The sequence below is a fragment of the Salvelinus namaycush genome, chromosome 41 (genome assembly GCF_016432855.1).
Source record: "Salvelinus namaycush isolate Seneca chromosome 41, SaNama_1.0, whole genome shotgun sequence".
Classification (NCBI taxonomy): domain Eukaryota; kingdom Metazoa; phylum Chordata; class Actinopteri; order Salmoniformes; family Salmonidae; genus Salvelinus; species Salvelinus namaycush.
The window spans coordinates 5917598-5943678 of NC_052347.1; the positions used below are offsets into that span (position 1 = coordinate 5917598).

The 26081-nt window shown below is 46.3% G+C and overlaps 1 protein-coding gene across 3 annotated transcripts in view; it reads right to left on the bottom strand.

Moving 5' to 3' along the window:
• LOC120033924 (protein phosphatase 1 regulatory subunit 1B-like) overlaps window positions 1-21268 on the bottom strand; it is a 29715-nt gene extending 8447 nt beyond the window's left edge. The window contains exons 1-2 of one of the 3 annotated variants that reach the window (XM_038980324.1): window positions 21034-21268; window positions 20757-20935 (exon numbers count right to left, since the gene is read on the bottom strand). In XM_038980324.1, the coding sequence (XP_038836252.1) occupies window positions 20757-20870 (114 nt within the window). In that variant the 5' untranslated portion in view covers window positions 20871-20935; window positions 21034-21268. Of the gene's footprint in view, window positions 1-18378; window positions 18451-20756; window positions 20936-21033 lie in introns of those variants that run through there. The other 2 variants (XM_038980325.1, XM_038980326.1) reach the window with 2 other exon arrangements.
• Between the last annotated feature and the right edge of the window lie 4813 nt (window positions 21269-26081).

Below are 26081 nucleotides of genomic sequence, written 5' to 3' on the forward strand. Positions count from 1 at the left end.
CACATAATTTTCCTCCCTCATGACGCCATCAATTTTGTGAAGTGCACCAGTCCCTCCTGCAGCAAAGCACCCCCACAACATGATGCTGTCACGCCCTGACCATGGAGAGCTTTTTATTCTCTATGTTGGTTAGGTCGGGGTTTGACTAGGGTGGGTCATCTAGGTAATTATATTTCTATGTTGGCCTGGTATTTTTCCCAATCAGAGGCAGCTGTTTTTCATTGTGTCTGATTGGGAATCATATTTAGGCAGCCATTTCCCCTTTGTGCTTTGTGGGATCTTGTTTTTGTGTAGTGCCTGTGAGCACTGCATTTTCTTCACGTTTCGTTTGTTCGTTTATTGTTTTGTTTTGCTTTGAGTTTCACATAGTAATAAAATATGTGGAACCCAGATCACGCTGCGCTTTGGTCCAGTTATCATGACGATCGTGACAGAAGATCCCACCAACAACGGACCAAGCAGCATGCCCAGGAGGAAAGCTAGGAGTGGAGGACATCCTGGACGTGGGACGAGATTATGGCAGGAGACAGAAGCCTGCCATGGAAGCAGGTGGAGGCAGCGAGGGAACAACAACGACAACACCGGGGTTCACGGCCACGACAGAAGCCCGAGAGACAGCCCAAACATTTTTTTTGGGGGGGGGGGCACACGGAGTGGTCGGCTACGCTGAGGGGTGAGTTAGAGACCGAGGAGGAATATGGGGACAGATTGAGCAAGGAGTGGGCGGCGAAAGTTGAGGGGATTGAACCAGAGCCAAATCCCCGTACTCACCGTGGGGAGCGTGTGACCGGTCAGGCACCATGTTTTGCGGTGATACGCACTGTGTCTCCGGTGCGTTCTGTGCCAGCTCCTCGCACTTGTCGTGCTAAAGTGTGTATCTGTCCAGGACGGGTTGTGCCGGCTCAGCGCGCCTGGTCTCCAGTGCGCCTCCTCGGTCCAGGATATCCTGCGCCGGCTCTACGCGCTGTATCCCCAGTGCGCCTTCACAGCCCAGTGCGTCCTGTGCCAGCTTCCCGCACTTGCCGTGCGAAGGTGGTCATTTGTCCAGGACGCGTTGTACCAGCTCTACGCTTCAGACCTCCAGTGCGCCTCCACAGTCCAGTACGTCCTGTGCCTCTTCCCCGCACTCGCCCTGAGGTGCGTGTCACCAGCCCGGTGCCACCTATACCGGTCCCACGCGTCAGGCCTCCAGTGCGCCTCCACAGTCCAGTACGTCCTGTGCCTCCTCCCTGCACTCGCCCTGAGGTGCTAGTCACCAGCCCGGTGCCACCTGTACCGGCCCCACGCACCAGGCCTCCAGTGCGCCTCCACAGTCCAGTATGTCCCTTGCCTCCTCCCCGCACTCGCCCTGAGGTGCGTGTCACCAGCCCGGTGCCACCTGTACCGGCCCCACGCATCAGGCCTCCAGTGCGCCTCCTCAGTCCAGTACGTCCTGTGCCTGCTCCTCGCGCTCGTCCTGAGGTCTGTGTCACCAGCCCGGTACCACCAGTTCCGGCCCCACGCACCAAGCTTCCGGCGACAGTTCCCAGTCCAGAGCTTCCGGCGACGTTTCACAGTCCGGAACCTCTGGCGACAGTTCCCAGTCCAGAGCTTCCGGCGACAGTTCCCAGTCTGGAACCTCAAACGACGGTCCACAGTCAGGGACCTCCTACGACGGTCCAGGGTCCGGAACCTCCTGAGACGGTCCACAACCTCCTGAGACGGTCCACGGTCCGGAACCTCCTGAGACGGTCCACGGTCCGGAACCTCCTGAGACGGTCCACGGTCTGGAACCTCCAGCGGCGGTCGGCGGTCCAGAGCCTCCAGCGGGGGTTCTCAGTCCGGAGCCTCTGGCGATGATCTACGGTCCGGAGTCCCCGGCGACGGTCTACGGTCCGGAGTCCCCAGCGACGACCTACAGTCCGGAGTCATTTGTACAGATGAACGTGGTACCTTCAGGCGTTTGGAAATTGCTCCCAAGGATGAACCAGAATTCTTTCTGAGGTCTTGGCTGATTTCTTTAGATTGTCCCATGATGTCAAGCAAAGAGGCACTGAGTTTGAAGGTAGGCCTTGAAATACATCCACAGGTACACTCCAATTGACTCAAATGATGTCATATTAGCCTATCAGAAGCTTCTAAAGTCATGACATAATTTTCTGGAATTTTCCAACCTGTTTAAAGGCACAGTCAACTCAGTGTATGTAAACTTCTGACCCACTGGAATTGTGATACAGTGAATTATAAGTGAAATAATCTGTCTGTAAACAATAGTTGGAAAAATGACTTGTGTCATGCACAAAGTAGATGTCCTAACCGACTTGCCAAAACTATAGTTTGTTAACAAGAAATTCGTGGAGTGGTTGAAAAACAAGTTTTAATGACTCCAACCTAAGTGTGTGTAAACTTCCGACTTCAACTGTATATGTATTGTCTATTTTTAGTTGAATCCTGGGCTGAATTGAAACTATAGCTGTTAATTACTTCCCAAATGCTATATAGGCCTAAATAGTATAATATTGACGACATATGATTGATCATTAATTTGCTCTGTTGAAACTACCCTTAGATTCACTGTTGCTACTAAGTTATTCTATGTGGACATTTCTCAATAATAGTTCTCACCATAGCACATTGGTATTAGTCAGTGTCAATTATTGAAGTTAAGCTTTGTTGAGCTGGGTTCAAACTCTGGATGGGAGACCTATGAGGTAGCTGTAGATCAAATCAAGTCACATGGTATTGGTCACATACAAGAGTTTGGCAGATGTTATTGTGGGCGTAGTGAAAGGCTTGTGTTTCCAGCTCCAACAGTGCAGTAATATCTAACAAGTAATATCTAACCATTTCACAACAATACTCACCAATCTAAAGTAAAATGGAATTAAGAATATCTAAATATTTGGACGAGCAATGTCGGAGCGGCATAGACTAAAATACAGTAGAATAGAATACAGTATATACATATGAGATGAGTAGTGCAAAATATGTAAACATGATTAAAGTGACTAGTGTTCCTTGGTTAAAGTGGCCAGTGATTTCAAGTCTACAGTATATAGGGCAGCAGCCTCTCAGGTGCTCTCCAGTAGGAGGTGCTGCCCAGACTACGTTTCTTTTTCTTAGAGTGGCTATTACGTCGAAAATGACGTTGTTTCAAATGTGAAAATGAAACATATTTTAAACAAGGTTTGTCTGTGTTGAATATTGGTTATCATCATCACATAATCCCGTGGTTGAAATTTTACCTTCAAAACAACAGTTTACGCTGATGACTTTTTGTTCAAATCCAATGTATTTTCCACGTAGACAACAGGTCACAATACGTTGACAAATGAAGTTGAAACAATGTTGATTTAACCAGTTAGTAACCAGCTCTAGATCCAGATCAGTCAACCTTGGCCATAGCCTGAACCTTTGCTCCTCTCTGTTTATGGTGTCACACAACATCAGTAGCACTTCTCTATTTTCCATGAAGTTGCTCTCTGGATGTGTTTGACCCTGCGAGTCTCATTGCTCTAGTTAACCAGGGCAGACAGGGTCTGCATCCCAAATGTCACCCTATTCCCTACATACAGTAGAGCACTACGTTTGACCAGAGCCCCATGTGCTCCGGTCAAAACTCTGGTCAAAAGTAGTACACTATAGAGGGAATAGGGTTCCATTTGGAAAACCTCCCGGGTCTGGGAGCTGTGCGTCAGTGCAAGCAGGTCACTGTTGCCAAAGCACAGGCTTGGTGGGCCACACAACACATCATAATCTCCTCATGACGGTTCTGTATCTCTCCTCACTTCCCCTCTATCCCTCTCTCTCATCCCGCACTTCCAATTCCACTTCATCCTCTCCTCCCTTTATCCTGTTCACCCCACATATCATTCTTCATTCCTTGACAGTGACATGACATTGTCCTCGATCCCCCTCCTCTGTTTCTTAACGACCTTCTCTCTCAACCTCCCCCTCTCTCTCATATTGTTTTCCTCTTTCTCTCTCGCCCATCACTCTTCCCTTTCCCCACATCACCGGGCTGTGCCCACCGGGTTTTGTAATCTCATCATGGCGCTCAGCTTGAATGACGTCTCTCCACGCCCTCAGTGGGAGACGTCCCAGCAGGGCTCCCTCACTGTGTGACCCCCTACGTCTCCTTCTCTCTCCACTGACATGGCGAGGGGCTCTGGTTGTTGCTGTGGCTGCTGCTGCTGGTCAGCCTGTCTGACACCGGATACCTCTGCTAGATAAAACCAACCCCCTCGCCTGCCCGCCTGCCTGAGGTGGTGGTGGAAGAGTGGGTAAGACAGAGCACAGCAGACCAAATGCTAACAAGGCTCATGTCCCAGCTACTATACTGGGATGCTTCTTGGTCTTATACGTACTGCCAATCCAGGTATGCAGAGGACTGATCTTCCTAGGGCTCTGGTGTGAGCTCTGAGATGTCGTTGTTCTTTAGAGGAAGAGAGAGGAGACAGAAAAGAACAGAGAGGTAGACGGAGCAAGATAAATTAAAATAACAAATGTCAAGGGAGCTCAAAAAGGTAGAGAGAGAGCGAGAGAGAGCGCGAGAGAGAGAGCGAGAGAGAGAGCGAGAGAGAGACAGGGGGATAGAGCAAGCGTATGTGTTTTTGCCCTAGAGCTGAAAGGGTGTTGCTGGATAATTGAGGTCATTGTGGTATAACAAAATGATTTATACAGTATGTGTGTGTGTGTGTGTGTATGGACCCTCCGAGTGTGTGTGTGTGAGTGACTCAGCTCTTACTAACAACACAACTGGCCTCCCCATGTTAATGAAGAGACGATAATGTTTAACCCTAAACCTCTTTACCGCCACTCCTACCTGTAGACTACTAGGGCTGCTAGAGTGATTCATGACTTCCTGTAATGGACCAATGAATGCCGTCAAGCTGCTTCCAGGAAAAGGTCACCGTCGATTATAGAGAAGGTGAGTATATACAGTTATAAGCGCATAGAGGGGTCGGGTGAGTAACAGCTATTGTGACTAGCATCAATGCACACATGCCATTTCCAAAAATAATGTACAGTGTGTACGGGTCAACACACAGACACACAGCTGGCATTTCTCATACACATACACACACACATCCGGCTGGGTGACGGTCGCAGCAGGGCGGATGACGGTGGGAAAGGCCAGATGACATAACACACAGCCACTTGTAATTTTCCAGTCTTTCAATCGCCCCACTTCTGTAGTTACGTAAGATCGTCTGTGACTTTCACATGTACGCTTTTATACTGGGCCACAGCATGTGAGATTACTCCTGTTATACTTTACCCCCCTCTCCCACCCTCTCCAACTCTCCTCAGTTGCAGCCATTGTTCAGTATCCTTAAGTATCAGTCCCACTGTTTCTGGCCTCTCAGCAGCTCTGTAGGGCAGGATTGCAACCCAAATGCCACCCTATTCCATATGTAGCGCACCGGGGTGGGCTCTGGTCAAAGGTAGTCCACTATATTGGAATAGGGTGCCATTTGGGACCCAGACGTGGGCTGTTGATGAGCTGTCACAGGGCCACTCATGGGCTCCACAGGTGGGGCTGCAGCCGGTATGTGTCTCCCCATGGGACTCCCTGTCCCCCACAGAGCCTACAAGCACAGGGGAAATACTACAGCTCTTAAGCTTCAAGAGAGCCAGGCCGTCAGTGTTAAAAAGAAGGTGCTTGACTGACTCACCTGGTTAAACTAAGGTTAAATCAAAAGGAGACCTTATTTTAACTGATGGTGGGTTCCATATTGACTCCATTCCAGCCATTATTATAAGCCATCCTCCCCTCAGCTGCAGTGTGTGTGTGTGTGTGTGTGTGTGTGTGTGTGTGTGTGTGTGTGTGTGTGTGTGTGTGTGTGTGTGTGTGTGTGTGTGTGTGTGTGTGTGTGTGTGTGTGTGTGTGTGTGTGTGTGTGTGTGTGTGTGTGTGTAGAACTGTAGTGATAGTGAGCGGAAAAAGAGATCGTTTTGAACCTACTTTGATTTATGGGGCTTTCACACCTCCCCGTTGGATATTTCTCTTTCTCCATCCTTGGTTCTCCTATAAAACCGTTGGCACTAATGGGCTGGGAGTCGACTCAGTGATGCTATTTGAATCAGTAGCATAGGGGTATGGAAAACTACACTGAGCTGGTAGGACCAGGTCAAACCTGCTCTGGGCACAACAACCCTTCTCTGCTCTTCACTCCTGCATGAAATAATGTGTGACAATGACTCAGGTGGGATTCATATGACATGGTTCAATGGTTGACATTGTGTGTGTTTCCTTGTGTGTGTGCATGTGTGCATGTCCATGCATGTACAGCACCAGTCAAAAGTACCAGTCAAAAGACACACCTACTTATTCAAGGGTTTTTCTTTAGTTTTACTATTTTCTACATTGTAGAATAATAGTGAAGACATCAAAACTATGAAATAACACATATGGAATGTAGTAATAATCAAAAAAGTGTTAAACAAATCAAAATATATTTTATATGTGAGATTTTCAATGTAGCCACCCTTTGCCTTGATGACAGCTTTGCACACTTTTGGCATTCTCTCAACCAGCTTCATGAGGTAGTCACCTGGAATGCATTTCAATTAGGTATGTCTTGTTAAAAATTGAATGTGTGGAATTTCTTTCCTTCTTAATGCGTTTGAGCCAATCAGTTGTGTTGTGACAAGGTAGGGGTGGTATACAGAAGATAGCCCTATTTGGTAAAATACCAAGTCCATATTATGGCAAGAACAGCTCACATGAGCAAAGAGAAATGACAGTCCATCATTACTTTAAGACACAAAGGTCAGTCATTTTGGAAAATAACTTTGCAGTCGCAAAAACCATCAAGCACTATGTTGAAACTGGCTCTCATTAGGACCACCATAGGAAAGGAAGACCCAGAGTTACCTCTGCTGCAGAGGATAAGTTCATTAGAGTTACCAGCCTCGGAAATTGCAGCCCAAATAAATGTCTCACAGAGTAAGTAACAGAAACATCTCATCATCAACTGTTCAGAGGAGACTGAGTGAATCAGGCCTTAATGGTCAAATTGCTGCAAAGAAACCACTACTAAAGGACACCAATAAGAAGAAGAGACTTGCTTGGGCCAAGAAACACGAGCAATGGACATTAGATCAGTGGAAATCTGTCCTTTGGTCTGATGAGTCCAAATTTGAGATTTTTGGTTCCATCTGCCGTGTCTTTGTGAGACACAGAGTAGGTGAACGGATGATCTCCGCATGTGTGGTTCCCACCGTGAAGCGTGGAGGAGGAGGTGTGATGCTGTGGGGGTGCTTTGCTGGTGACACTGTCTGTGATTTATTTTGAATTCAAGGCACACTTAACCAGCATGGCTACCACAGCATTCTGCAGCGATACGCCATCCCATCTGGTTTGCGCTTAGTGGGACTATCCTTTATTTTTCAACAGGACAATGACCCAACACACCTCCAGGCTGTGTAAGGGCTATTTGACTAAGAAGGAGAGTGATGGAGTGCTGCATCAGATGACCTGGCCTCCACAATCACCCAACCTCAACCCAATTTAGATGATTTGGGAAGAGTTGGACCACAGAGTGAAGGAAAAGCAGCCAACAAGTCCTCAACATAAGTGGGACCTCCTTCAAGACTGTTGGAAAAGCATTTCAGGTGAAGCTGGTTGAGAGATTGCCAAGAGCGTGCAAAGCTGTCATCAAGGCAAAGGGTGGCTACTTTGAAGAATCTAAAATATGTTTTGATTTGTTAAACACATTTTTGGTAACTACATGATTCCATACGTGTTATTTCATAGTTTTGATGTCTTCACTATTATTCTACAATGTAGAAAATAGTACAAATAAAGAAAAACCCTTGAATGAGTAGGTGTGTCCAAACTTTTGACTGGTACTGTGTGTGTGTGTGTGTGTGTGTGTGTGTGTGTGTGTGTGTGTGTGTGTGTGTGTGTGTGTGTGTGTGTGTGTGTGTGTGTGTGTGTGTGTGTGTGTGTGTGTGTGTGTGTGTGTGTGTGTGTGTGTGTATAGAACAAGAGAGAGTGTGAGGGTTAGCACCCCTTGCATTGCTGAGTGGGGTGCAGGTCTGGCTAATGTGGGTCTGCTCTCCAGAGGTGGTCCTCGTAGATAGGCCAGCTAACGGGCCAACCTATTAAAAGACAGCAGTAGAACAGTGTAAACTAGATCTGAGGACCCCCAGGGGACCCTGCGTGGCAGAGAGAGAAGCTCTCTCTAGCTAATGCTGCTAAAACTAAGCAGAGCTCTACTACGTCATACCAGCCAACCATCTCTAAAGGGAGACACTATATCCACCCGGCACCTGCAATGCCAACACAACACAATGACAGACACCCCCAAATGTTATAATCCCCTGTCAACCCTAGGGGGTGTCCTGTCCTGTCCCCCAGGTATAGGTACTTCTTCATTACATTAGCCCATCTCATTAGCCCAGTGTGTGGCAGATCCCAGAGATAGAGGTGGACACAGCACTTAGGTCCCATAAAGAGGCGTTCCGTCCTTGTCTCTCTCACTGTAATGATTGGGCCATAATTTAACTCATATATAAATATAGATTTACAAGTGATTGATATACAGTACAATTAGGATGCCCGGCCTCACACAGACACTCATGAGCTACACCGACCGGGAATAGTGTTTGCGTATGTGTATGGCAACTTTTATGGAATTCAAAGTACACTGACGTGTGCAACCAGGCACGTACGCACGACTGAGGAGTGACTAACCACTCATCCAACCTAACACTGTCAAACACAACTCATTAAAATCTCTCTCTCCCACAAGCAGATCAATATCCCATCTGCTACTGTTCTCTCTCTCTCTCTCTCTGTCTCTCTCTGTCTCTCTTCTCTCTGTCTCTCTCTGTCTGTCTGTCTGTCTGTCTGTCTGTCTCTCTCTCTCTCTCTCTCTCTCTCTCTCTCTCTCTCTCTCTCTCTCTCTCTCTCTCTCTCTCTCTCTAATCCACACTTCCATCTCTGTCCCCCCTCTCTCTCTTTAACCCCTTCATCTCTGCTCTGTCCATCTCTGATTGAGAGCCCATAGCTGCAAAGCTTCATTCACCCTCTGCTATCACAGCTCTCTGTCTGCCTTAACCCTTAAAGGCAGCAGGACTCACTCTATTCAATTCTCCAGCGGTATCACCCTTCCTCTCCGTGTCAGGCCCTGGGAGAGCCCAGACAAATGAAATGTTTGGACCTTTAGGTCGCGCTAAAGTGCTAAAGGCAATGACACAATAAAGTGAAAAGTAATCCTTCCCTTTGTGCACTGCGATTATGTTTCTATTAAGAGGCATTAGCAACGGGGCAACACTTCTGTCAAGAACAAAAACATCAAAGGTTTAAATCAAAAGCCTGGTGGTGCTGACGTGGTTTGGAAACTCGGCAAAGACCGAAAAGTAATGAAATTCTTTTGGTGGCAGATAACAAAATATAATAGAGAAATAAAGAACATCTCTCTCCCTACTTGAACAGGATGCTGCTGGTATTATGAGCTTATGAACTAAAAACAAGTGAAACAGAAGAGACATTGATGATCATCGTGTTTGAAGGAAGAGACGTACAGCACATGCCGGCTGCATGTGGATAGAAGGTAGCAGGTTGGAGCTTTGGGTAAACAAACTGAAATAGGGGGTCAGAGCATCCTTATAGCCAGAGCGGTGTTGGAAATTCCAAATTGTTTGCATAGTCAACTTACACACAGCACTGACACACACACTTTGTAAGGATCGACGCAGGAGATGAGAGGCAGGTACGGGGAGGGAAGGTTTAATAGCTGACGGACATGAAGCGGAACAGGAAGAGCGTCAGGACAGGAACACATGACAACAAATCATGCGGACACAGGGAACACCACCGAGGAACAGACAGATATACAGGGGCTAATCAACAACGTGAAGGAGTCCAGGTGAGTCCAATGCCAGAGAGGGGGAGCGGGAGCAGGTGTGACACACTTACGCCACCAGACATGCCACCAGGGGTCTTTTCACAGTCCCCAGGTCCAGAACTAATTCAAGGAAACGTACAGTATCATTCAGAGCCATGAGTGCATGGACCTCCCTTCCATCTTAAATAGTGCAAGTGAACAGCAAACCTGGTTTCAAAAGACAAATAAAGCAACACCTCACGGCACAACGCCTCTCCCCCATGTGACCTACTTGTTGTGTGTATGTACTGGCATGTATGTCAGTGGAGGCTGCTGAGGGGAGGACGGCTCATAATAATGGCTGGAATGGAGTCAATGGAATGGTATCAACCACATGGAAACCACATCTTTGATGTGTTTGATGCCATTAATGTTTCATGTTTTTAAATGTACACAAATTGTAAAGTCTTTTGTCTGTAATGTATTTTTTCGTTATGTGTCGGACCCCAGTAAGACTAGCTGTCGCCGTTGGCGCCGGGTAATGGGGATACTAATAAATAAAATAAAACAAACACCAGCATCCCCATACTGTCTCCATGTACAGTACCTCTTCTTGCACCTTAACAAACCCACCTATAGGAACCTCAGTCCCTTTCTCTCTAGGTTCTCTAACATCTAAGAGTCATATACAGTACAGTAGCTACACAGCTCTATTTGTTTTTGTTTTTTAAACCAGGCAAGTCAGTTAGGAACAAATTCTTATTTACAATGACGGCCTACACCGGCCCAACCCGGACGACGCTGGGCCAATTGTGCGCCGCCCTATGAGACTCCCAATCACAGCCGGATGTGATACAGCCTGAATTCAAACCAGGGACTGTAGTGACGCCTCTTGCACTGAGATGCAGTGCCTTAGACAGCTGCGCCACTCGGGAGCTCTATCATGTCACACCTCTGTCAGATCCACTCACACTCACCACAGTGTCACAGTAGAATATATGATGATATCAGACACCATTCGCTGGGATTCGATGAGTAACCAGCAAACATCAGAAGAGACCTTTGACCCCACCAATGGTTAACTGAGTCAACAGAATGGTACTATGAGGAAGCAGCTTCTCCACTGACCACACATACAGGAAGTAATTATAGCTACTGGCAGTATGATGTCACACCTACCCAAGTCCCCATCCTCACCCACCTGCCCACTGCACTACCCCACTGCTCAGTTAATTAGCCATCGGTCAAGAGTCAGTCGAGTACAAACACAGGACTGTTCCACTGTTCCACCTTTGTCCTTTCTTATACATACACTAAGGGGTCGATTCAATCCGCATCGCAGAAGATCAGCAGTATAGTGCGGTTGAAATGTAAGGGTTATTTCCGATTGAGCCGACATATGCAGCGGGAACAATGCCTTTAAATTCCAATCGCGTTATGCCGTGGATCAATCCATCAATCAAATGTATTTATAAAGCCCTTTTTACATCAGCCGATGTCACAAAGTGCTTTACAGAAACCCAGCCTAAAACCCCAAACAGCAAGCAATGCAGATGTAGAAGAACGGTGGCTAGGGAAAACTCCCTAGAAAGGCAGGAACCTAGGAAGAAACCTAGAGAGGAACCAGGCTCTGAGGGGTGGCCAGTCCTCTTCTGGCTGTGCCGGGTTGAGATTATAACAGTACATGGCCAAGATGTTCAAACGTTCATAGATGACCAGCAGGGTCAAAAGAATTCTTATAATAATCACAGTGGTTGTAGAGGGTGCATGAGTAAATGTCAGTTGGCTTTTCATAGCCGAGCATTCAGAGTTAGAGACAGCAGGTGCCTCAGAGTAGAGAGAGAGAGAGGGAGTCGAAAACAGAGTTGACAACAGCAGGTCCGGGACAAGGCCACGCCTCGAACAAAAGAGATCTCAGAAGACCTAAGATTAAGAATTGTTGACTTGCATAAAGCTGGAAAGGGTTACAAAATTATCTCTAAAAGCCTTGATGTTCATCAGTCCACGATAAGACAAATAGTCTATAAATGGAGAAAGTTCAGCACTGTCGCTACTCTCCCTAGAAGTGGCCGTCCTGCAAAGATGACTGCAAGAGCAAAGCGCAGAATGCTCAATGAGGTTAAGAAGAATCCTAGAGTGTCAGCTAAAGACTTACAGAAATCTCTGGAACATGCTAACATCTCTGTTGACGAGTCTACGATATATAAAACACTAAACGAGAATGGTGTTCATGGCAGGACACAGCGGAAGAAGCCATTGCTGTCCAAAATAAACATTGCTGCATGTCTGAAGTTTGCAAAAGTACACCTGGATGTTCCACAGCGCTACTGGCAAAATATTCTGTGGACAGATTAAACTAAGGTTGAGTTGTTTGGAAGGAACACACAACACTATGTGTGGAGAAAAAAAGGCACAGCACACCAACATCAAAACCTTATCCCAACTGTAAAGTATAGTATGGTGGAGGGAGCATCATGGTTTGGAGCTGCTTTGCTGCCTGGACAGCTTGCTATAATCGATGGAAAAATGAATTCCCAAGTTTATCAAGACATTTTGCAGGAGAATGTTAGGCTATCTGTCCGCCAATCGAAGCTCAACAGAAGTTGGGTGATGCAACAGGATAACGACCCAAAACACAGAAGTAAATCAACAACAGAATGGCTTCAACAGAAGAAAATACACCTTCTGGAGTTGCCCAGTCAGAGTCCTGACCTCAATCCGATTGAGATGCTGTGGCATGACCTCGAGAGCGGTTCACATCAGACATCCCAAGAATATTGCTGAACTGAAACAGTTTTGTAAAGAGGAGAAAATTCCTCCTGACCGTTGTGCAGGTCTGATCCGCAACTACAGAAAACATTTGGTTGAGGTTATTGCTGCCAATGGAGGGTCAACCAGTTATTAAATCCAAGGGTTCACATACTTTTCCCACCCTGCACTGTGAATGTTTACAAGGTGTGTTCAATAAAGACATGAACATGTATAGTTGTTTTTGTGTTATTAGTTTAAGCAGACTGTGTTTGTCTATTGTAGTGACCTAGATGAAGCTCAGATCAAATTGTATGGCCAATTTATGCAGAAATCCAGGTATTTCCAAAGGGTTCACATACTTTTTCTTGCCACTGTAAACTCAGACCCATGTAGGCAGTTCTTGGTCCTGGTACTGACCCAACCCTCTGATCCACTCCTGGTAGGATCAGCTAGCATGACAGATCTAGAACCCCAACCACTGTTGTTTGCAACACAGCTGTAAAATCATAATCCTTCTTCTCTCTCCCCTCATCGGAAATAGTACTGCTGTTATTGTCACAGCAGCAGGGTGCACTGCTGAGAGCTTGTAGCTCACAGGCTGACTGGCTGACTGGCTGACTGGCTGACTGGCTGGAGTGGATGGGTAGTACAAGAGTGCACATGTGCAAGACTACCTACTATGTGGATGTGCATGTTTAGAATAGTCTGAGATTATGTAAATGAATGCATTTTACTGAAATTATATTCATAGCATGGGGCAATCATTTCACGAGATATAATGTTAATTCCTATGGAGTTGACATTTAGGTAGGCCGTGCTAGGTGTGATTTATGGAGAGCGCTGTTGCAGTGCTGTATATGTGTGTACCCAAAGCCAACAGGCAACAGGGAACTCGTTTATCATAACACCGGGTTGGGTGGTAGCATTTTAGCAGCGCGCACACACACACGCACACACACACACACACACACACACACACACACACACACACACACACACACACACACACACACACACACACACACACACACACACACACACACACACACACACACACACACACACGCACATATGTTACATCATAATAAGCCCCCATGCTCTTGAAGTGCTCTCTGGTTGATCTTATGATGACTGCCTACAGTGTCATCACACCACAAATCACTCTGTCTACTTTCAATATTTGTGCTTTACCTGTTTATACAACACCTGCAGACTCACAGAGGACAGGCACACACAAGTATGAGCACATACTGTCACACAAAAGGAATTGGTCTTCTACACTACACAAGAGAGAAACATTCATATTGACTACAGTTAAATAATGAGAGAGAGAAGCCACATGGAAAACATTGATCATAGGAAGCATGTAAAGGACAACATAATGTCAATCAGCCTGAGTTTATTAATAGTCTATCAATATGATTCAATTAAAAAGAGGAGCAGTATTAGTATGGGATTCACTTTTCTAATAGAATAAGATCTAGATATGCAAATGTACACCCTCACCCTTACAACCAGGGTTGGGGAGTAACTGATAACATGTAGTCAGTTACATGTAATCTGATTACAAAACATGTACTGTATTCAGTTACGTTACCAGCAAAAAAGATTGTAATCAGATTACAGATACTTTTTGAAAAATAGATGATTACTTCTTTGATTACTTTTCAATTCTGAAAGGATGTTGGCGAAAAATTACATTTTGACACCTTTCTGTTTTCTCAATGACATTCAATTCAGCATTGAAAAATGGCACAAGTTTAAGTTTGTTCCACCTGAGCGAGCGTGACCACAAGTCATAGACCACTATGATGACACCAAAATAATGTGTTTGATGGATCCTTTTTGTCTTCTTTTAATGCCTCTTAAAGGGAAAGTAATCTAAAAGTAATCTTAAAGTAATCAGATTACATTACTGCATTTGGGTAATCCAAAAGTAACAATTTTGGACAGGTAACTAGTAACTGTAATGGATTACATTTTAAAAGTAACCTAGCCAGCCCTGCTCACAGCAGTGTGCACGCAAAACCCTATACATGCTTGCACAAACACCTGCGCACACGTACTGCAAAGTAAACACACACATGCTGAGGAAAACTTGACAGTTGTAACAACAGACACACAACCACAATACAACCAAATGATGTGGTCACTGTGAAGGATAGTCACAAAGCCACTTCCTCCTGGTCTATTTAAAGGACGACTGCACTTCGTGATTTGGCCTCGCTTTAGATTTGGTTAATAAGGAAATGCTAGGTGCCATGACTGAATTGTCTTGTGTGTGTGTCGCGGATTGGAAGAGTTAGACAAATAATTTAGCCAATTAGCTTCAGCCGGCTGGTGTGCATTCATAGCAAAGTTTGCTTGACTTTGGATTGCCTATCTCCGGGGCTAGTTAGGGACCGTCGATAAATGACACAATGTAAATGGGACATTATTTTCATGCTGCAAACCTTGTAGTTTTCTCATAAAATGCTTTCAATATTTGTATATGAATTTCTACAATTTATAGTTGGTTTGAGGTTTTAAGTCATTGGAATTTGGAGCTATTGGAACTTAATATATTGTCGCATGTACATTGTGTAATTTACCGATGGTCCCTATCTAGCCCCATAGTGATTTCCAAAGTCAACCCAAATTTACCACGATCGGGTCACCTGCAGTTAGCCTCCGAATTGATGATTACTTGTGTGCTGCCAGCTGTGGGCATGTGGGTAGGTTTGAAACAAACCCAACCTTCATTTACATTGTGATGCAGTCAAGACCACAAGTCTCACAAAACTCCATTTTGGACCAGACTGACTTTATAATCAAAATGATCCTATTTACACTTTGTAGCGTGGTCAGTTTTAACAGTAGAATAACTGTTTCTGACTCATATTGACGCCACATAGGCTAATATCTAAATGAGAAGTTTTTTTTTTAAGGGGCAGTCGTTCTTTAAGGTAGCCACAGAGACACACGCTTCTCTCAAATGAACACAACAAAACAAAATGGTGGAAGTTTAACAAAACAAGGCCTTATTGTTATGTGCATGATTAAGCCATTGTTTTCTACCTTTTTTTGTTGTTACTGTGGGACAATAGTTTAACTGTCTTGTTAATTAACAACAGCTGTTACTTTGTAATGTATCACACAATTGGCAATCCACAGTGCTTTGGTTACACCAGCCCAATCAATTCCACTAATGCTGTTATTGATAACAAGAGACTCATCAACGAGAGCTCTGGTGATGATGTCAGAGAGGGGGAAAAGGCTTTTGTTGTGAATGAGGTACAACTAATGGAACACCTTAATAAGCATTAAATATTTCACTATTTTAATTTACTGGAATACTCATCATTAGAAACATCCCATTGGCAGATAAACTGCATCAACGAATCACATCTGGATTAGAACCCACTCCGGTGACACGACACACGCATTCAGCCTAAATGATCATGATGTCTTACCAACCCAGCATGCTCTGAGCCCTCCACTGAGAAGCTCTGGTTAGGAGTGCACATTGACAGTCCGTCAGATCCACCGTGTTTACCCACAAACACTCACTGAACCAAAGGTTGCTGTGTGACGCCCAGCCAGAGGAAGGGCACGTAACTCAGGAGAGTGAGGTGGGGTGAGGGTGTTCACCCCTTTCACCCCAACAGAGGCTCCCATTTACTGGATTCATTTAGATTGGACCTAAAATAGGTGACCGGGTGGTTGTTGCCCTTTGGTGTACTTTGATACCCTTGGTCCCCTGAGTTTCTCTATCAATCCGTAGGATCAGAGGTGGATTGGCATTGGGATTAGTATGGAGAGGGCTCGTGTTGTGTGTTTAGTCCATAGACGGATGGGACGGGCCGACTCACTGTGAGTGAATCAACTGGAGCCTCTCAGTCTGACCGATGACCCTAATCTGTGTCCATTATGAACATTCCCCCACACCAGTCCCTCCCAGAGCATTACATGGGGGAATATGGAGGTTAAACACACGCTGCCATGTGCTGTTGATCCAGTACCGTAGGCCACCACGATGACTTCTTGTGACACGAGTTGCATTACATTTTCCCCTGTTAAAATCGTAAATTTCACTTTGGGAAAATCTTAGAGCATGGATGAACACATTGTTGAAACGACTGTCAAGAAACACAAATCTTATCTGCATGAAGTTTCCCTAAAACAAATGTTGAGTGGTCATAGCCTATCAAATCGGGGACGTGTATCAAGTCAGTGGACGTGCTGGGGTCTTGTCTAGTTGGTCTGAGTGTTAAGTGTGAATGACGCCATGCGGTAGGGCGACCAGACGTCCCCGATTTCTGGGGACAGTCCCCCGATTTTGGTGAGCTGTCCCTGGCTAGAGCTGTCCCCAGAAATGTCCCCAGATATGTCCCCGATTAGCCCTCAGAAAGAAAAAACTCTGGAGTTAAATTGAGTCTGATATTTCAATAATCCAACGCTGTATCCAATCAGATTTGCGTGTCAAAATGTTGTCTGTCCCTGTACCAAATGCGTTTGCTCCCGTGGCTTCGCCGCAGCCCTTTAATGAGAACGTTCAGGGAAACATTTGATCAGTGAAACATTTTAACCACTGCACCAAACTTGAAAATTACTAGATAGTCTAGCATGGGTAATCCATTTATGTGTTATAATTACATCAAGTATTTGAAAGGAAATGTATTAAATATAGTTCCATGACATTGTTTTTATAATTTTTGGGCGCCGCTGGCTACAACAAAAATGTACCCGATTTTCATATCTGGTCACCTTACCGTGGGGCATGTTTCCGTGCTCTCTCTCTCTCTCTCTCTCTCTCTCTCGCTCTCTCTCTCTCTCGCTCTCTCTCTCTCTCTCTCTCTCTCGCTCTCTCGCTCTCTCGCTCTCTCGCTCTCTCGCTCTCTCTCTCTCGCTCTCTCGCTCTCTGTCTGAGTCAGGTCCAGGGCACACTAGGTGTCAGCTATGGGAGCTGCTCTCACATTAAAACCCCCCCCAGGGCAGAAATCAGGATCCTGGACGCACTCATACATTTACACATGTGCAAGCTAGTGCCTATGCAAACGACCCAGCCACAAAGAGACATTTCTCCATTCAAACAGTGACCTTTCAGAGGTGATTTGTGACGGAGGCTGTGGAACGTCGCTGTGCGGCCGGTCGTCATGGAAACAACCCTGCGGTATTATACATGTCATTGTGACGGTGCTGTTTGTTAAATCATGTTAGTTGTGCTTCCGGGTAAATGACTCCTATGGGCCTCTGCTAGTCTAATATACTAACTGTACTGCAGTCTACGTAGTTAGAGTTAATAGCTGTCATTAAAACTGTGGCGCTAACATAATTGAAGTGATTTGTGTATCAAACCCCCTTAGCAAACATTGGCCTTGAGTGTGTTTGTATACATGCGTGGGTGTGTTTAATGCTGTGGGATAATGAGGGTCTCCTAAAATGAGTCGTAGTCATTAACTATGCCCACCCCAGTGTCCCTGGGGCCCCAAAATAACCACTGCTAGATTGTATTTCCTGTAATCCACACACACGCGCGCACACAACCACACACACACACACACACACACGCACAGCTGTAAAACATCCTCCACTCTCCCCACACTCCCTTTTGACGTTCGTCACACGTTTGTGTGGTATAGTAACTACACACACCTCAACACTCGCCCACAAACACACAAGTTAGCTTGTACACATGGGTACTTACATTAAATCACACACACACACACACACACACACACACACACACACACACACACACACACACACACACACACACACACACACACACACACACACACACACACACACAAACAAACAACACAACTCACAGACAGTGGTCCCTTCATGGAGTCCCTCCCAGAGTAGAGTACAGTCAGTGCCATTTAACCTGCCCCTCTCTGTAGATGTGAATGTTACTGTGGACTTTACTGTAAACTATCTGAACTGCTTTCAAATAAACCATATGACCCCAGCCTCTGCTCTCCGGATGGGGGCGCCAGCCAGTCACGATGCCCCATGGAGGGTGGGAGGGGGGGAGCCTGCCTGCAGCTGCTCACAACATCTGATGTAAGGGGAGATTGAGCAACAGTTCCACTGAGAAAAAGGAAGAAAGAGAGCCGTGAACAGAACAGAACAGAAAAAACGTTGACTAAGAGACCAGAGGGGTTTAACACTTCTCTAAGAGAGCGAGAGAGAGAGAGAGAGAGACCAGAGGGGTTTAACACTTCTCTGAGAGAGAGAGAGAGAGAGAGAGAGAGAGAGAGAGAGAGAGAGAGAGAGAGAGACCAGAGGGGTTTAACACTTCTCTGAGAGAGAGAGAGAGAGAGAGAGAGAGAGAGAGAGAGAGAGAGAGAGAGAGAGAGAGAGAGAGAGAGAGAGAGAGAGAGACCAGGGGGGTTTAACACTTCTCTGAGAGAGAGAGAGAGAGAGAGAGAGAGAGAGAGAGAGAGAGAGAGAGAGAGAGAGAGAGAGAGAGAGAGAGAGAGAGAGAGACCAGGGGGGTTTAACACTTCTCTAAGAGAGAGAGAGAGAGAGAGAGAGAGAGACCAGAGGGGTTTAACACTTCTCTGAGAGAGAGAGAGAGAGAGAGAGAGAGAGAGAGAGAGAGAGAGAGAGAGAGAGAGAGAGAGAGAGAGAGAGAGAGACCAGAGGGGTTTAACACTTCTCTGAGAGAGAGAGAGAGAGAAAGAGAGAGAGAGAGAGAGAGAGAGAGAGAGAGAGAGAGAGAGAGAGAGAGAGAGAGAGAGAGAGAGAGAGAGAGAGAGAGAGAGAGAGACCAGGGGGGTTTAACACTTCTCTAAGAGAGAGAGAGAGAGAGAGAGAGAGACCAGAGGGGTTTAACACTTCTCTGAGAGAGAGAGAGAGAGAGAGAGAGAGAGAGAGAGAGAGAGAGACCAGAGGGGTTTAACACTTCTCTGAGAGAGAGAGAGAGAGAGAGAGAGAGAGAGAGAGAGAGAGAGAGAGAGAGAGAGAGAGAGAGAGAGAGAGAGAGAGAGAGAGAGAGAGAGAGAGAGGGGGGGGGGGGGGGGGGGGTTCAGGGCCGAAGCAGAGAAGACCGTTGGACAGGGAGAGGAGAGGGTCATGGGTTCACATCCCAAGATGTTTGAGTGCTGCAGTCGTGCCCTTGAGTCAGAGACTGCACGTGATTCAATCAGGCTAAAGCATGGAGACGGTGCCATGCCAAACTATTAGCTGATGTGAGATAGAGCTCTGTAACAGGGACACCAGACAGGTGAAAGAGAGAGAAACCAGGTTGCACTCCTCCATCATATAGTGTTCTTGTCTTCTTCTCTCTATTTCTCTCTGTCTCTAGCTCTCTCTCTCGCTCTCTCTCTCTCTGCATCTTTTGGGGCTGAGCCACTGGCCTGGATCTCACACAGCAACCAACCGACTCCTACTTTGACCCACTTTCTCCCGGACTAAAATAAAACGCACTGTCGACAGGCTGCGGGGCCAAGGAGAAGAACCAGAATTGTCCCGTTCCATTTTTATATGACTACAGGCAAACAGTGGAAAAGAACCAGGCAAGACAGGGAAAGGGACTCTACATACCGAGCAGTGAATAGAAGAAGTGAAGTGAGAAGGGCTAGCAGTCCAAAAGAAAATGTGTCAGACCAAGACAAATATTAGTCACTTGTATAATCATTCACTATAGTTCTGTGACTACAACGATATAACAAACCATGGTTGACTTTTATACGGTTTAACTGGCCAGAGTGACAACATTCAGCGACAACGGGACACATAGTTAAACAGGCCGAAGAATAAAGTATGAGAAATAGCCGAGAAGGAGAGATGACAACACTGTGTTCTCAACCATGTGGCAGAAAAAGACAGAGAGGATCAGGCCACAGATCAAGATACAACAACAACAAAAGAGAAGTCACACTACAGTTGAGACTGACGGTCCAGTATGGCGTGGTTTGTCCCAGTCTGGTAAAACACAAGTTCCAATCCTGACAGTGACCATGATCAACTATAAGTTATATCCCTCAGCTTGGCTGTGAGGTGGAACATCTGTAGCACACGTGCGTAACACGAGAAAACGGATGATGCAGACAGGAAAACACACTAGACACACAGGTCCGACGCAACACACACAGGACACGATGAACACACACGCTCGCACACATAGGTAACCGAGGACAAGCTAAACACATACGGACTGCACACACACAGACACTGTTCCACCAGTTCTCTCACTTACCATCTCTACTTGCCGGGGGTCCAGTTGGGTGGGTGCCGAGGACTGCACAGCAAAGTGGATCTTCCTGCTCTCCTTGCACTCGTCCCCAACCTCATCCGACGCAGAGGGATCCATGGCTGTGTCTGTGTCCCAGGGGGTCACTCTCTCACCAGGCACCAAGCTCTGCTCTACTAGGCTCCCTGGAGGAAGGTCCCAACACAACACACTGTACAGTAGCCCTGCTTCTGCTGGGTCTACCTCTCTCTCTCTCTATATATATATATATATATATATATACCTGTCTCCCTTCAAAAACAAAACGGATGAACTTCTCTTTGTTTATCTTTGTCCCTCTCCTCTTTCACTCACGGTCAGCTATTTCTCCTGTCCTTTATCTCCCCTGTTCCCTCCCTTCTTCCTCTCTGCCTGTTTCTGTCTGACACTTACTCTTGTTTGACGTTCTAGGTGGATTGTGTTAATCTCTCTATCTCTCCTCCCTCTCTTTCCCTCGCTCACAACCTGTGCAACAAGAGTAATTGAGACACGTCCTTGAAGCTGGCAGAGAGAGAGAGAGAGAGAGAGAGAGAGAAGGGGGAGGGACAGAGGCAGGGAGGGGCCGGGGGAAGCTAGAGTGAGGGAGGGGAGAGAGAGGGGGAGGGATGGACCGGAGGGTGGGGAGTTGTGTTTTTGTATATATTTAAGCTGAGGTTGATTTGTAATCAGGAAAAAATATATAATCTCATCCCGTCAGCTGAGCCTCTTTTGGCCTCTGTTTGTGAATGAGAGATTTGTGCTCTCAGAGGGAGAGAGGGGGAGGAGAAAGAGAGAGAGCAGGGGGGGGGGGACAAACAGGGAGAAATAGAGACACAACGGGATATAGAGAGTGGAAAGGAAGAAAGAAAGGACGGAAAAACAGAGGGGTGACCGAGCAAAACTACGAATAAATAATGATAGATGCAGTAGAATCAGCATCAGGCATGGAGGCAGAGAGGCATGTGCTATGATCGGCTGGCTAATTTAGTCAACAGCTCCTGCACTGTATATCTGGTGGTGACTCAGGGCATGCTGAGTGCTCATCTAATGAACTTCCATAAAGAACAACATCTTAGGGTGCGGGAAAAATGTTTACAGTCTCCTTCCTGCTCTGTTCCACAGAGAGCTGCGAGTCAGGCGCTGAGATGGTTCCACGGCGAAGGTGCATAACGACGGGAGGAATTCAGACGTTACGCCATTGTTTTTACCACTGGTCCACAGAGTTCTTCAACGACAGCGTAGCGACATGGTTCAACGTGCCCGGCAAATTGTTCTTTCAGATTGCCAATGTCTTGGAGCTAGATTTGGGATCATGTATACTGCGCAAAAGCCGTCAGAAAAAAAGAGTACCGGAGAGCAATGTACGACAACTCGGACACATCAGCATACAGCACGGGGAAAACACACTGATTAGAAACAGAACAAATAGTGTAAATATCAACCACAGAACAACATGCCTTTACTGTATATATGGTACTGCACATATTCCATTCAACACCATTCAAGTTCTGACGGTTACAGGCAGGTCTAGAGCTAGAGTGGTGAGTGGGCTGGGACATAAAGTGCCTTAGAGGACTTAGTATCAGGTGAAGCAGCAACAACAAGACGAGGCTGACGCTTGGTAAAAGGTCGCAAACACCGCATGTCAACAAAAACAGCTGTTCCAATGCCCAAGAGGAGAAAGGGAAATAGACAGAGTGGGTGAGAGGAGAGAAACTTGAAGCCAAAGAGACACATAGGACAGGAACACAGGGAGAGAGAGGGGGGGGGGGGGTAGAGAAGTAGAGGAAAACAAGATAAAGGAGGGAGAGGGGGCAGTCCCAGTCAGGCCCAGGGTTATTTGTAGGGCCATGCTGCAATTTCACTCGCAAGGCAGGAGGGTTTTTGGAAAGTGGAGAGTCGAGTTGGATGGATTTGGCCCCTGGTCAGGGAAGGGCTTTGGCTGTATTGGGCTGGGAGTGGGAGTGTGGCTGGGATGAGGGAGACAGCACAGTGGTTGGTGGAGGAGGAGTGCAACTAGGTGACAGGGGGGGGGGCAAACTTTAAACAGCAGGGAGAATGTTTATCCCGCAGGCAGGCCGGTCAGAGGAGGGGGAACGCTGCCAGCCGTGTTATTCACTCTGCCTTGCTTACATGTTGGAGGACAGATCGGAAGTTCATCAGCTTTAGAGCAGCGACTCTCAACTGGTGGGTCACGGAGGTTTTGAATGGGTCACGGGCGTCCGAGTAAAATATAAATATATATACGGTATATATACTGACCAAAAATATCAAACGATATTACTGCGTTACACTTCATATCAGGAAATCAGTCAATTGAAATAAATGTATTAGGCCCTAATCTATGGATTTCACATGACTGGGAATACAGATATGCATCTGTTGGTCACAGATACCTTGGAAGAAAGGTGGCGGCGTGGATCAGAAAACCAGACAGTATGTGGTGTGACCACCGTTTGCCTCATGCATCTCCTTCGCATAGAGTTTATCAGGCTGTTGATTGTGGCCTGTGGAATGTTGTCCCACTTCTCTTCGATGGCTGAAGGTTAGTAGTTGCTGCCTCTTGGATCCCTCCACGGGCCTTGGCCCAGAGGCCTCAGCCCCGGTAAGCCCCTGCATTACTCCGGCCCTGAGTTTATTAACATTCAACAAGAATATCAGTAAACTTGTATTATTGGCAATGAAAGAGGTGGGAATGTTATTCCCATGTCATATAATTGCTACATTACTATCAATATAGCATTACAAATAATTTTCCAGGTTGTATTATGATGATTATTTTTCGTGATGCGAATATTGGGTCCAACTGAGAACCTGATTCAATTTGGGTCCCGAGGCGAAACAAGTTGAGACGCATGGCTTTAGAGGGTTTGGCTTCATCCTTCTCTGCACACATCTACCTCCTCTGTTAGCATGTAAGAGTGAAAGAGCCAGGGGCCATTCAGCTCGGATCTTGGCAGAATTAGAGCCAGACATCCTGGAAAGAGAATACATCAACAGAAATACGCCATAAAACTCCTGGAATTGACTCTGGCAGCTGCAGGGCACACACATAAACACACACAGAGAGAAGACTGCATCTCCTATGACAGACTGGGGTATGTAACTCTAACCTCTCCTAAATGGGGCATCTCTGTCCATGTGACAGCCAATAGGGCAGGGGTTGACAGGGCTTCTCCCCAGAGTTATTACAGCCCCCCAGAGGCAAGTTCAGCCCGGGCTCAGCTCTGCTCTGGCTCAATGAGCTCAGACTAAGCAGAGTGGAGGTTTGAGAGCTGGTCTCATAGAATGACATACAGTGGCTTGCGAAAGTATTCACTCTCCTTGACATTTTTCCTATTTTGTTGCCTTACAACCTGGAATTAAAATTGATTTTTGGGGGGGTTTGTATCATTTGATTTACACAACATGCCTACCACTTTGAAGATGCTAAATATTTTTTCTTGTGAAACAAACAAGAAATAAGACAAAAAAACTGAAAACATGAGCGTGCACCCCCCCAAAAGTCAATACTTTGTAGAGCCACCTTTTGCAGCAATTACAGCTGCAAATCTCTTGGGGTATGTTTCTATAAGCTTGGCACATCTAGCCACTGGGATTTTTGTCCATTCTTCAAGGCAAAACTGCTCCAGCTCCTTCAAGTTGGATGGATTCTGTTGGTGTACAGCAATCTTTCTGGGCTTTGACTAGGCCATTCCAAGACATTTAAATGTTTCCCCTTAAACCACTCAAGTGTTGCTTTAGCAATATGTTTAGGGTCATTGTCCTGCTGGAAGCTGGAAGCTGAACTGCTGTCCCAGTCTCAAATCTCTGGAAGACTGAAACAGGTTTCCCTCAAGAATTTCCATGTATTTAGCGCCATCCATCGTTCCTTCAATTCTGACCAGCTTCCCAGTCCCTGCCGATACAAAACATTCCCACAGCGTGATGCTGCCACCCCCATGCTTCACTGTGGGGATGGTGCTCTCAGGGTGATGAGAGGTGTTGGGTTTGCACCAGACATAGCCCTTTCCTTGATGGCCAAAAAGCTCAATTTTAGTCTCACCTGACCAGTGTACCTTCTCCCACATGCCTTTTAGTGAACACCAAACGTGTTTGCTTATTTTTTTATTTAAGCAATGGCTTTTTTCTGGCCACTCTTCCATAAAGTCCAGCTCTGTGGAGTGTATGGCTTAACAACACCTGCACAGGATCGGTACATCCGAAAATCACATCTGCGGGACAGGTACAGGATGGCAACAACAACTGACTGACCAAGTTACAACAGCAACGCACAATCCCTCCATCGGTGCTCAGAATGTCCGCAATAGACTGAGAAAGGCTGGACTGAGGGCTTGAAGGCCTGTTGTAAGGCAGGTCCTCACCAGACATCACCGGCAACAATGTCGCCTATGGGCACAAACCCACCGTCGCTGGACCAGACAGGACTGGCAAAAAGTGCTCCTCTCTGACAAATCTGGGTTTTGTCTCACCAGTGGTGATGGTCGGATTTGCATTTATCGTCGAAGGAATGAGCGTTACACCGAGGCCTGTACTCTGGAGCGGGATTGATTTGGAGGTGGAGGGTCCGTCATGGTCTGGAGCGGTGTGTCACAGCATCATCGAACTGAGCTTGTTGTCATTGTAGGCAATCTCAACGCTGTGCGTTACAGGGAAGACATCCTCCTCCCTCATGTGGTACCCTTCATCCTGACATGACCCTCCAGCATGACAATGCCACCAGCCATACTGCTCGTTCTATGTGTGATTTCCTGCAAGACAGGAATGTCAGTGTTCTGCCATGTCCAGCGAAGAGCCCGGATCGCAATCCCAATGAGCACGTCTGGGACCTGTTGGATCGGGGGGTGAGGGCTAGGACAATTCCCCCCAGAAATGTCCGTGCAGGTGCCTTGGTGGAAGAGTGGGGTAACATCTCACAGCAAGAACTGGCAAATCTGGTGCAGTCCATGAGGAGGAGATGCACTGCAGTACTTAATGCAGCTGGTGGCCACACCAGATACTGACTGTTACTTTTGATTTTGACCCCCCCTTTGTTTAGTGACACATTATTCCATTTCTGTTAGTCACATGTCTGTGGAACTTGTTCAGTTTATGTTTCAGTTGTTGAATCTTGTTATGTTCATACAAATATTTACACATGTGAAGTTTGCTGAAAATAAACGCAGTTGACAGTGAGAGGACGCTTCTTTTTTTGCTGAGTTTATGCACGCACCACTTTTCCGTATTTTTTATTTTTTGAATTTTTTGAAACAAGTTATTTTTTTCATTTCACTTCACCAATTTGGACTATTTTGTGAACTCCAAATAAAAATC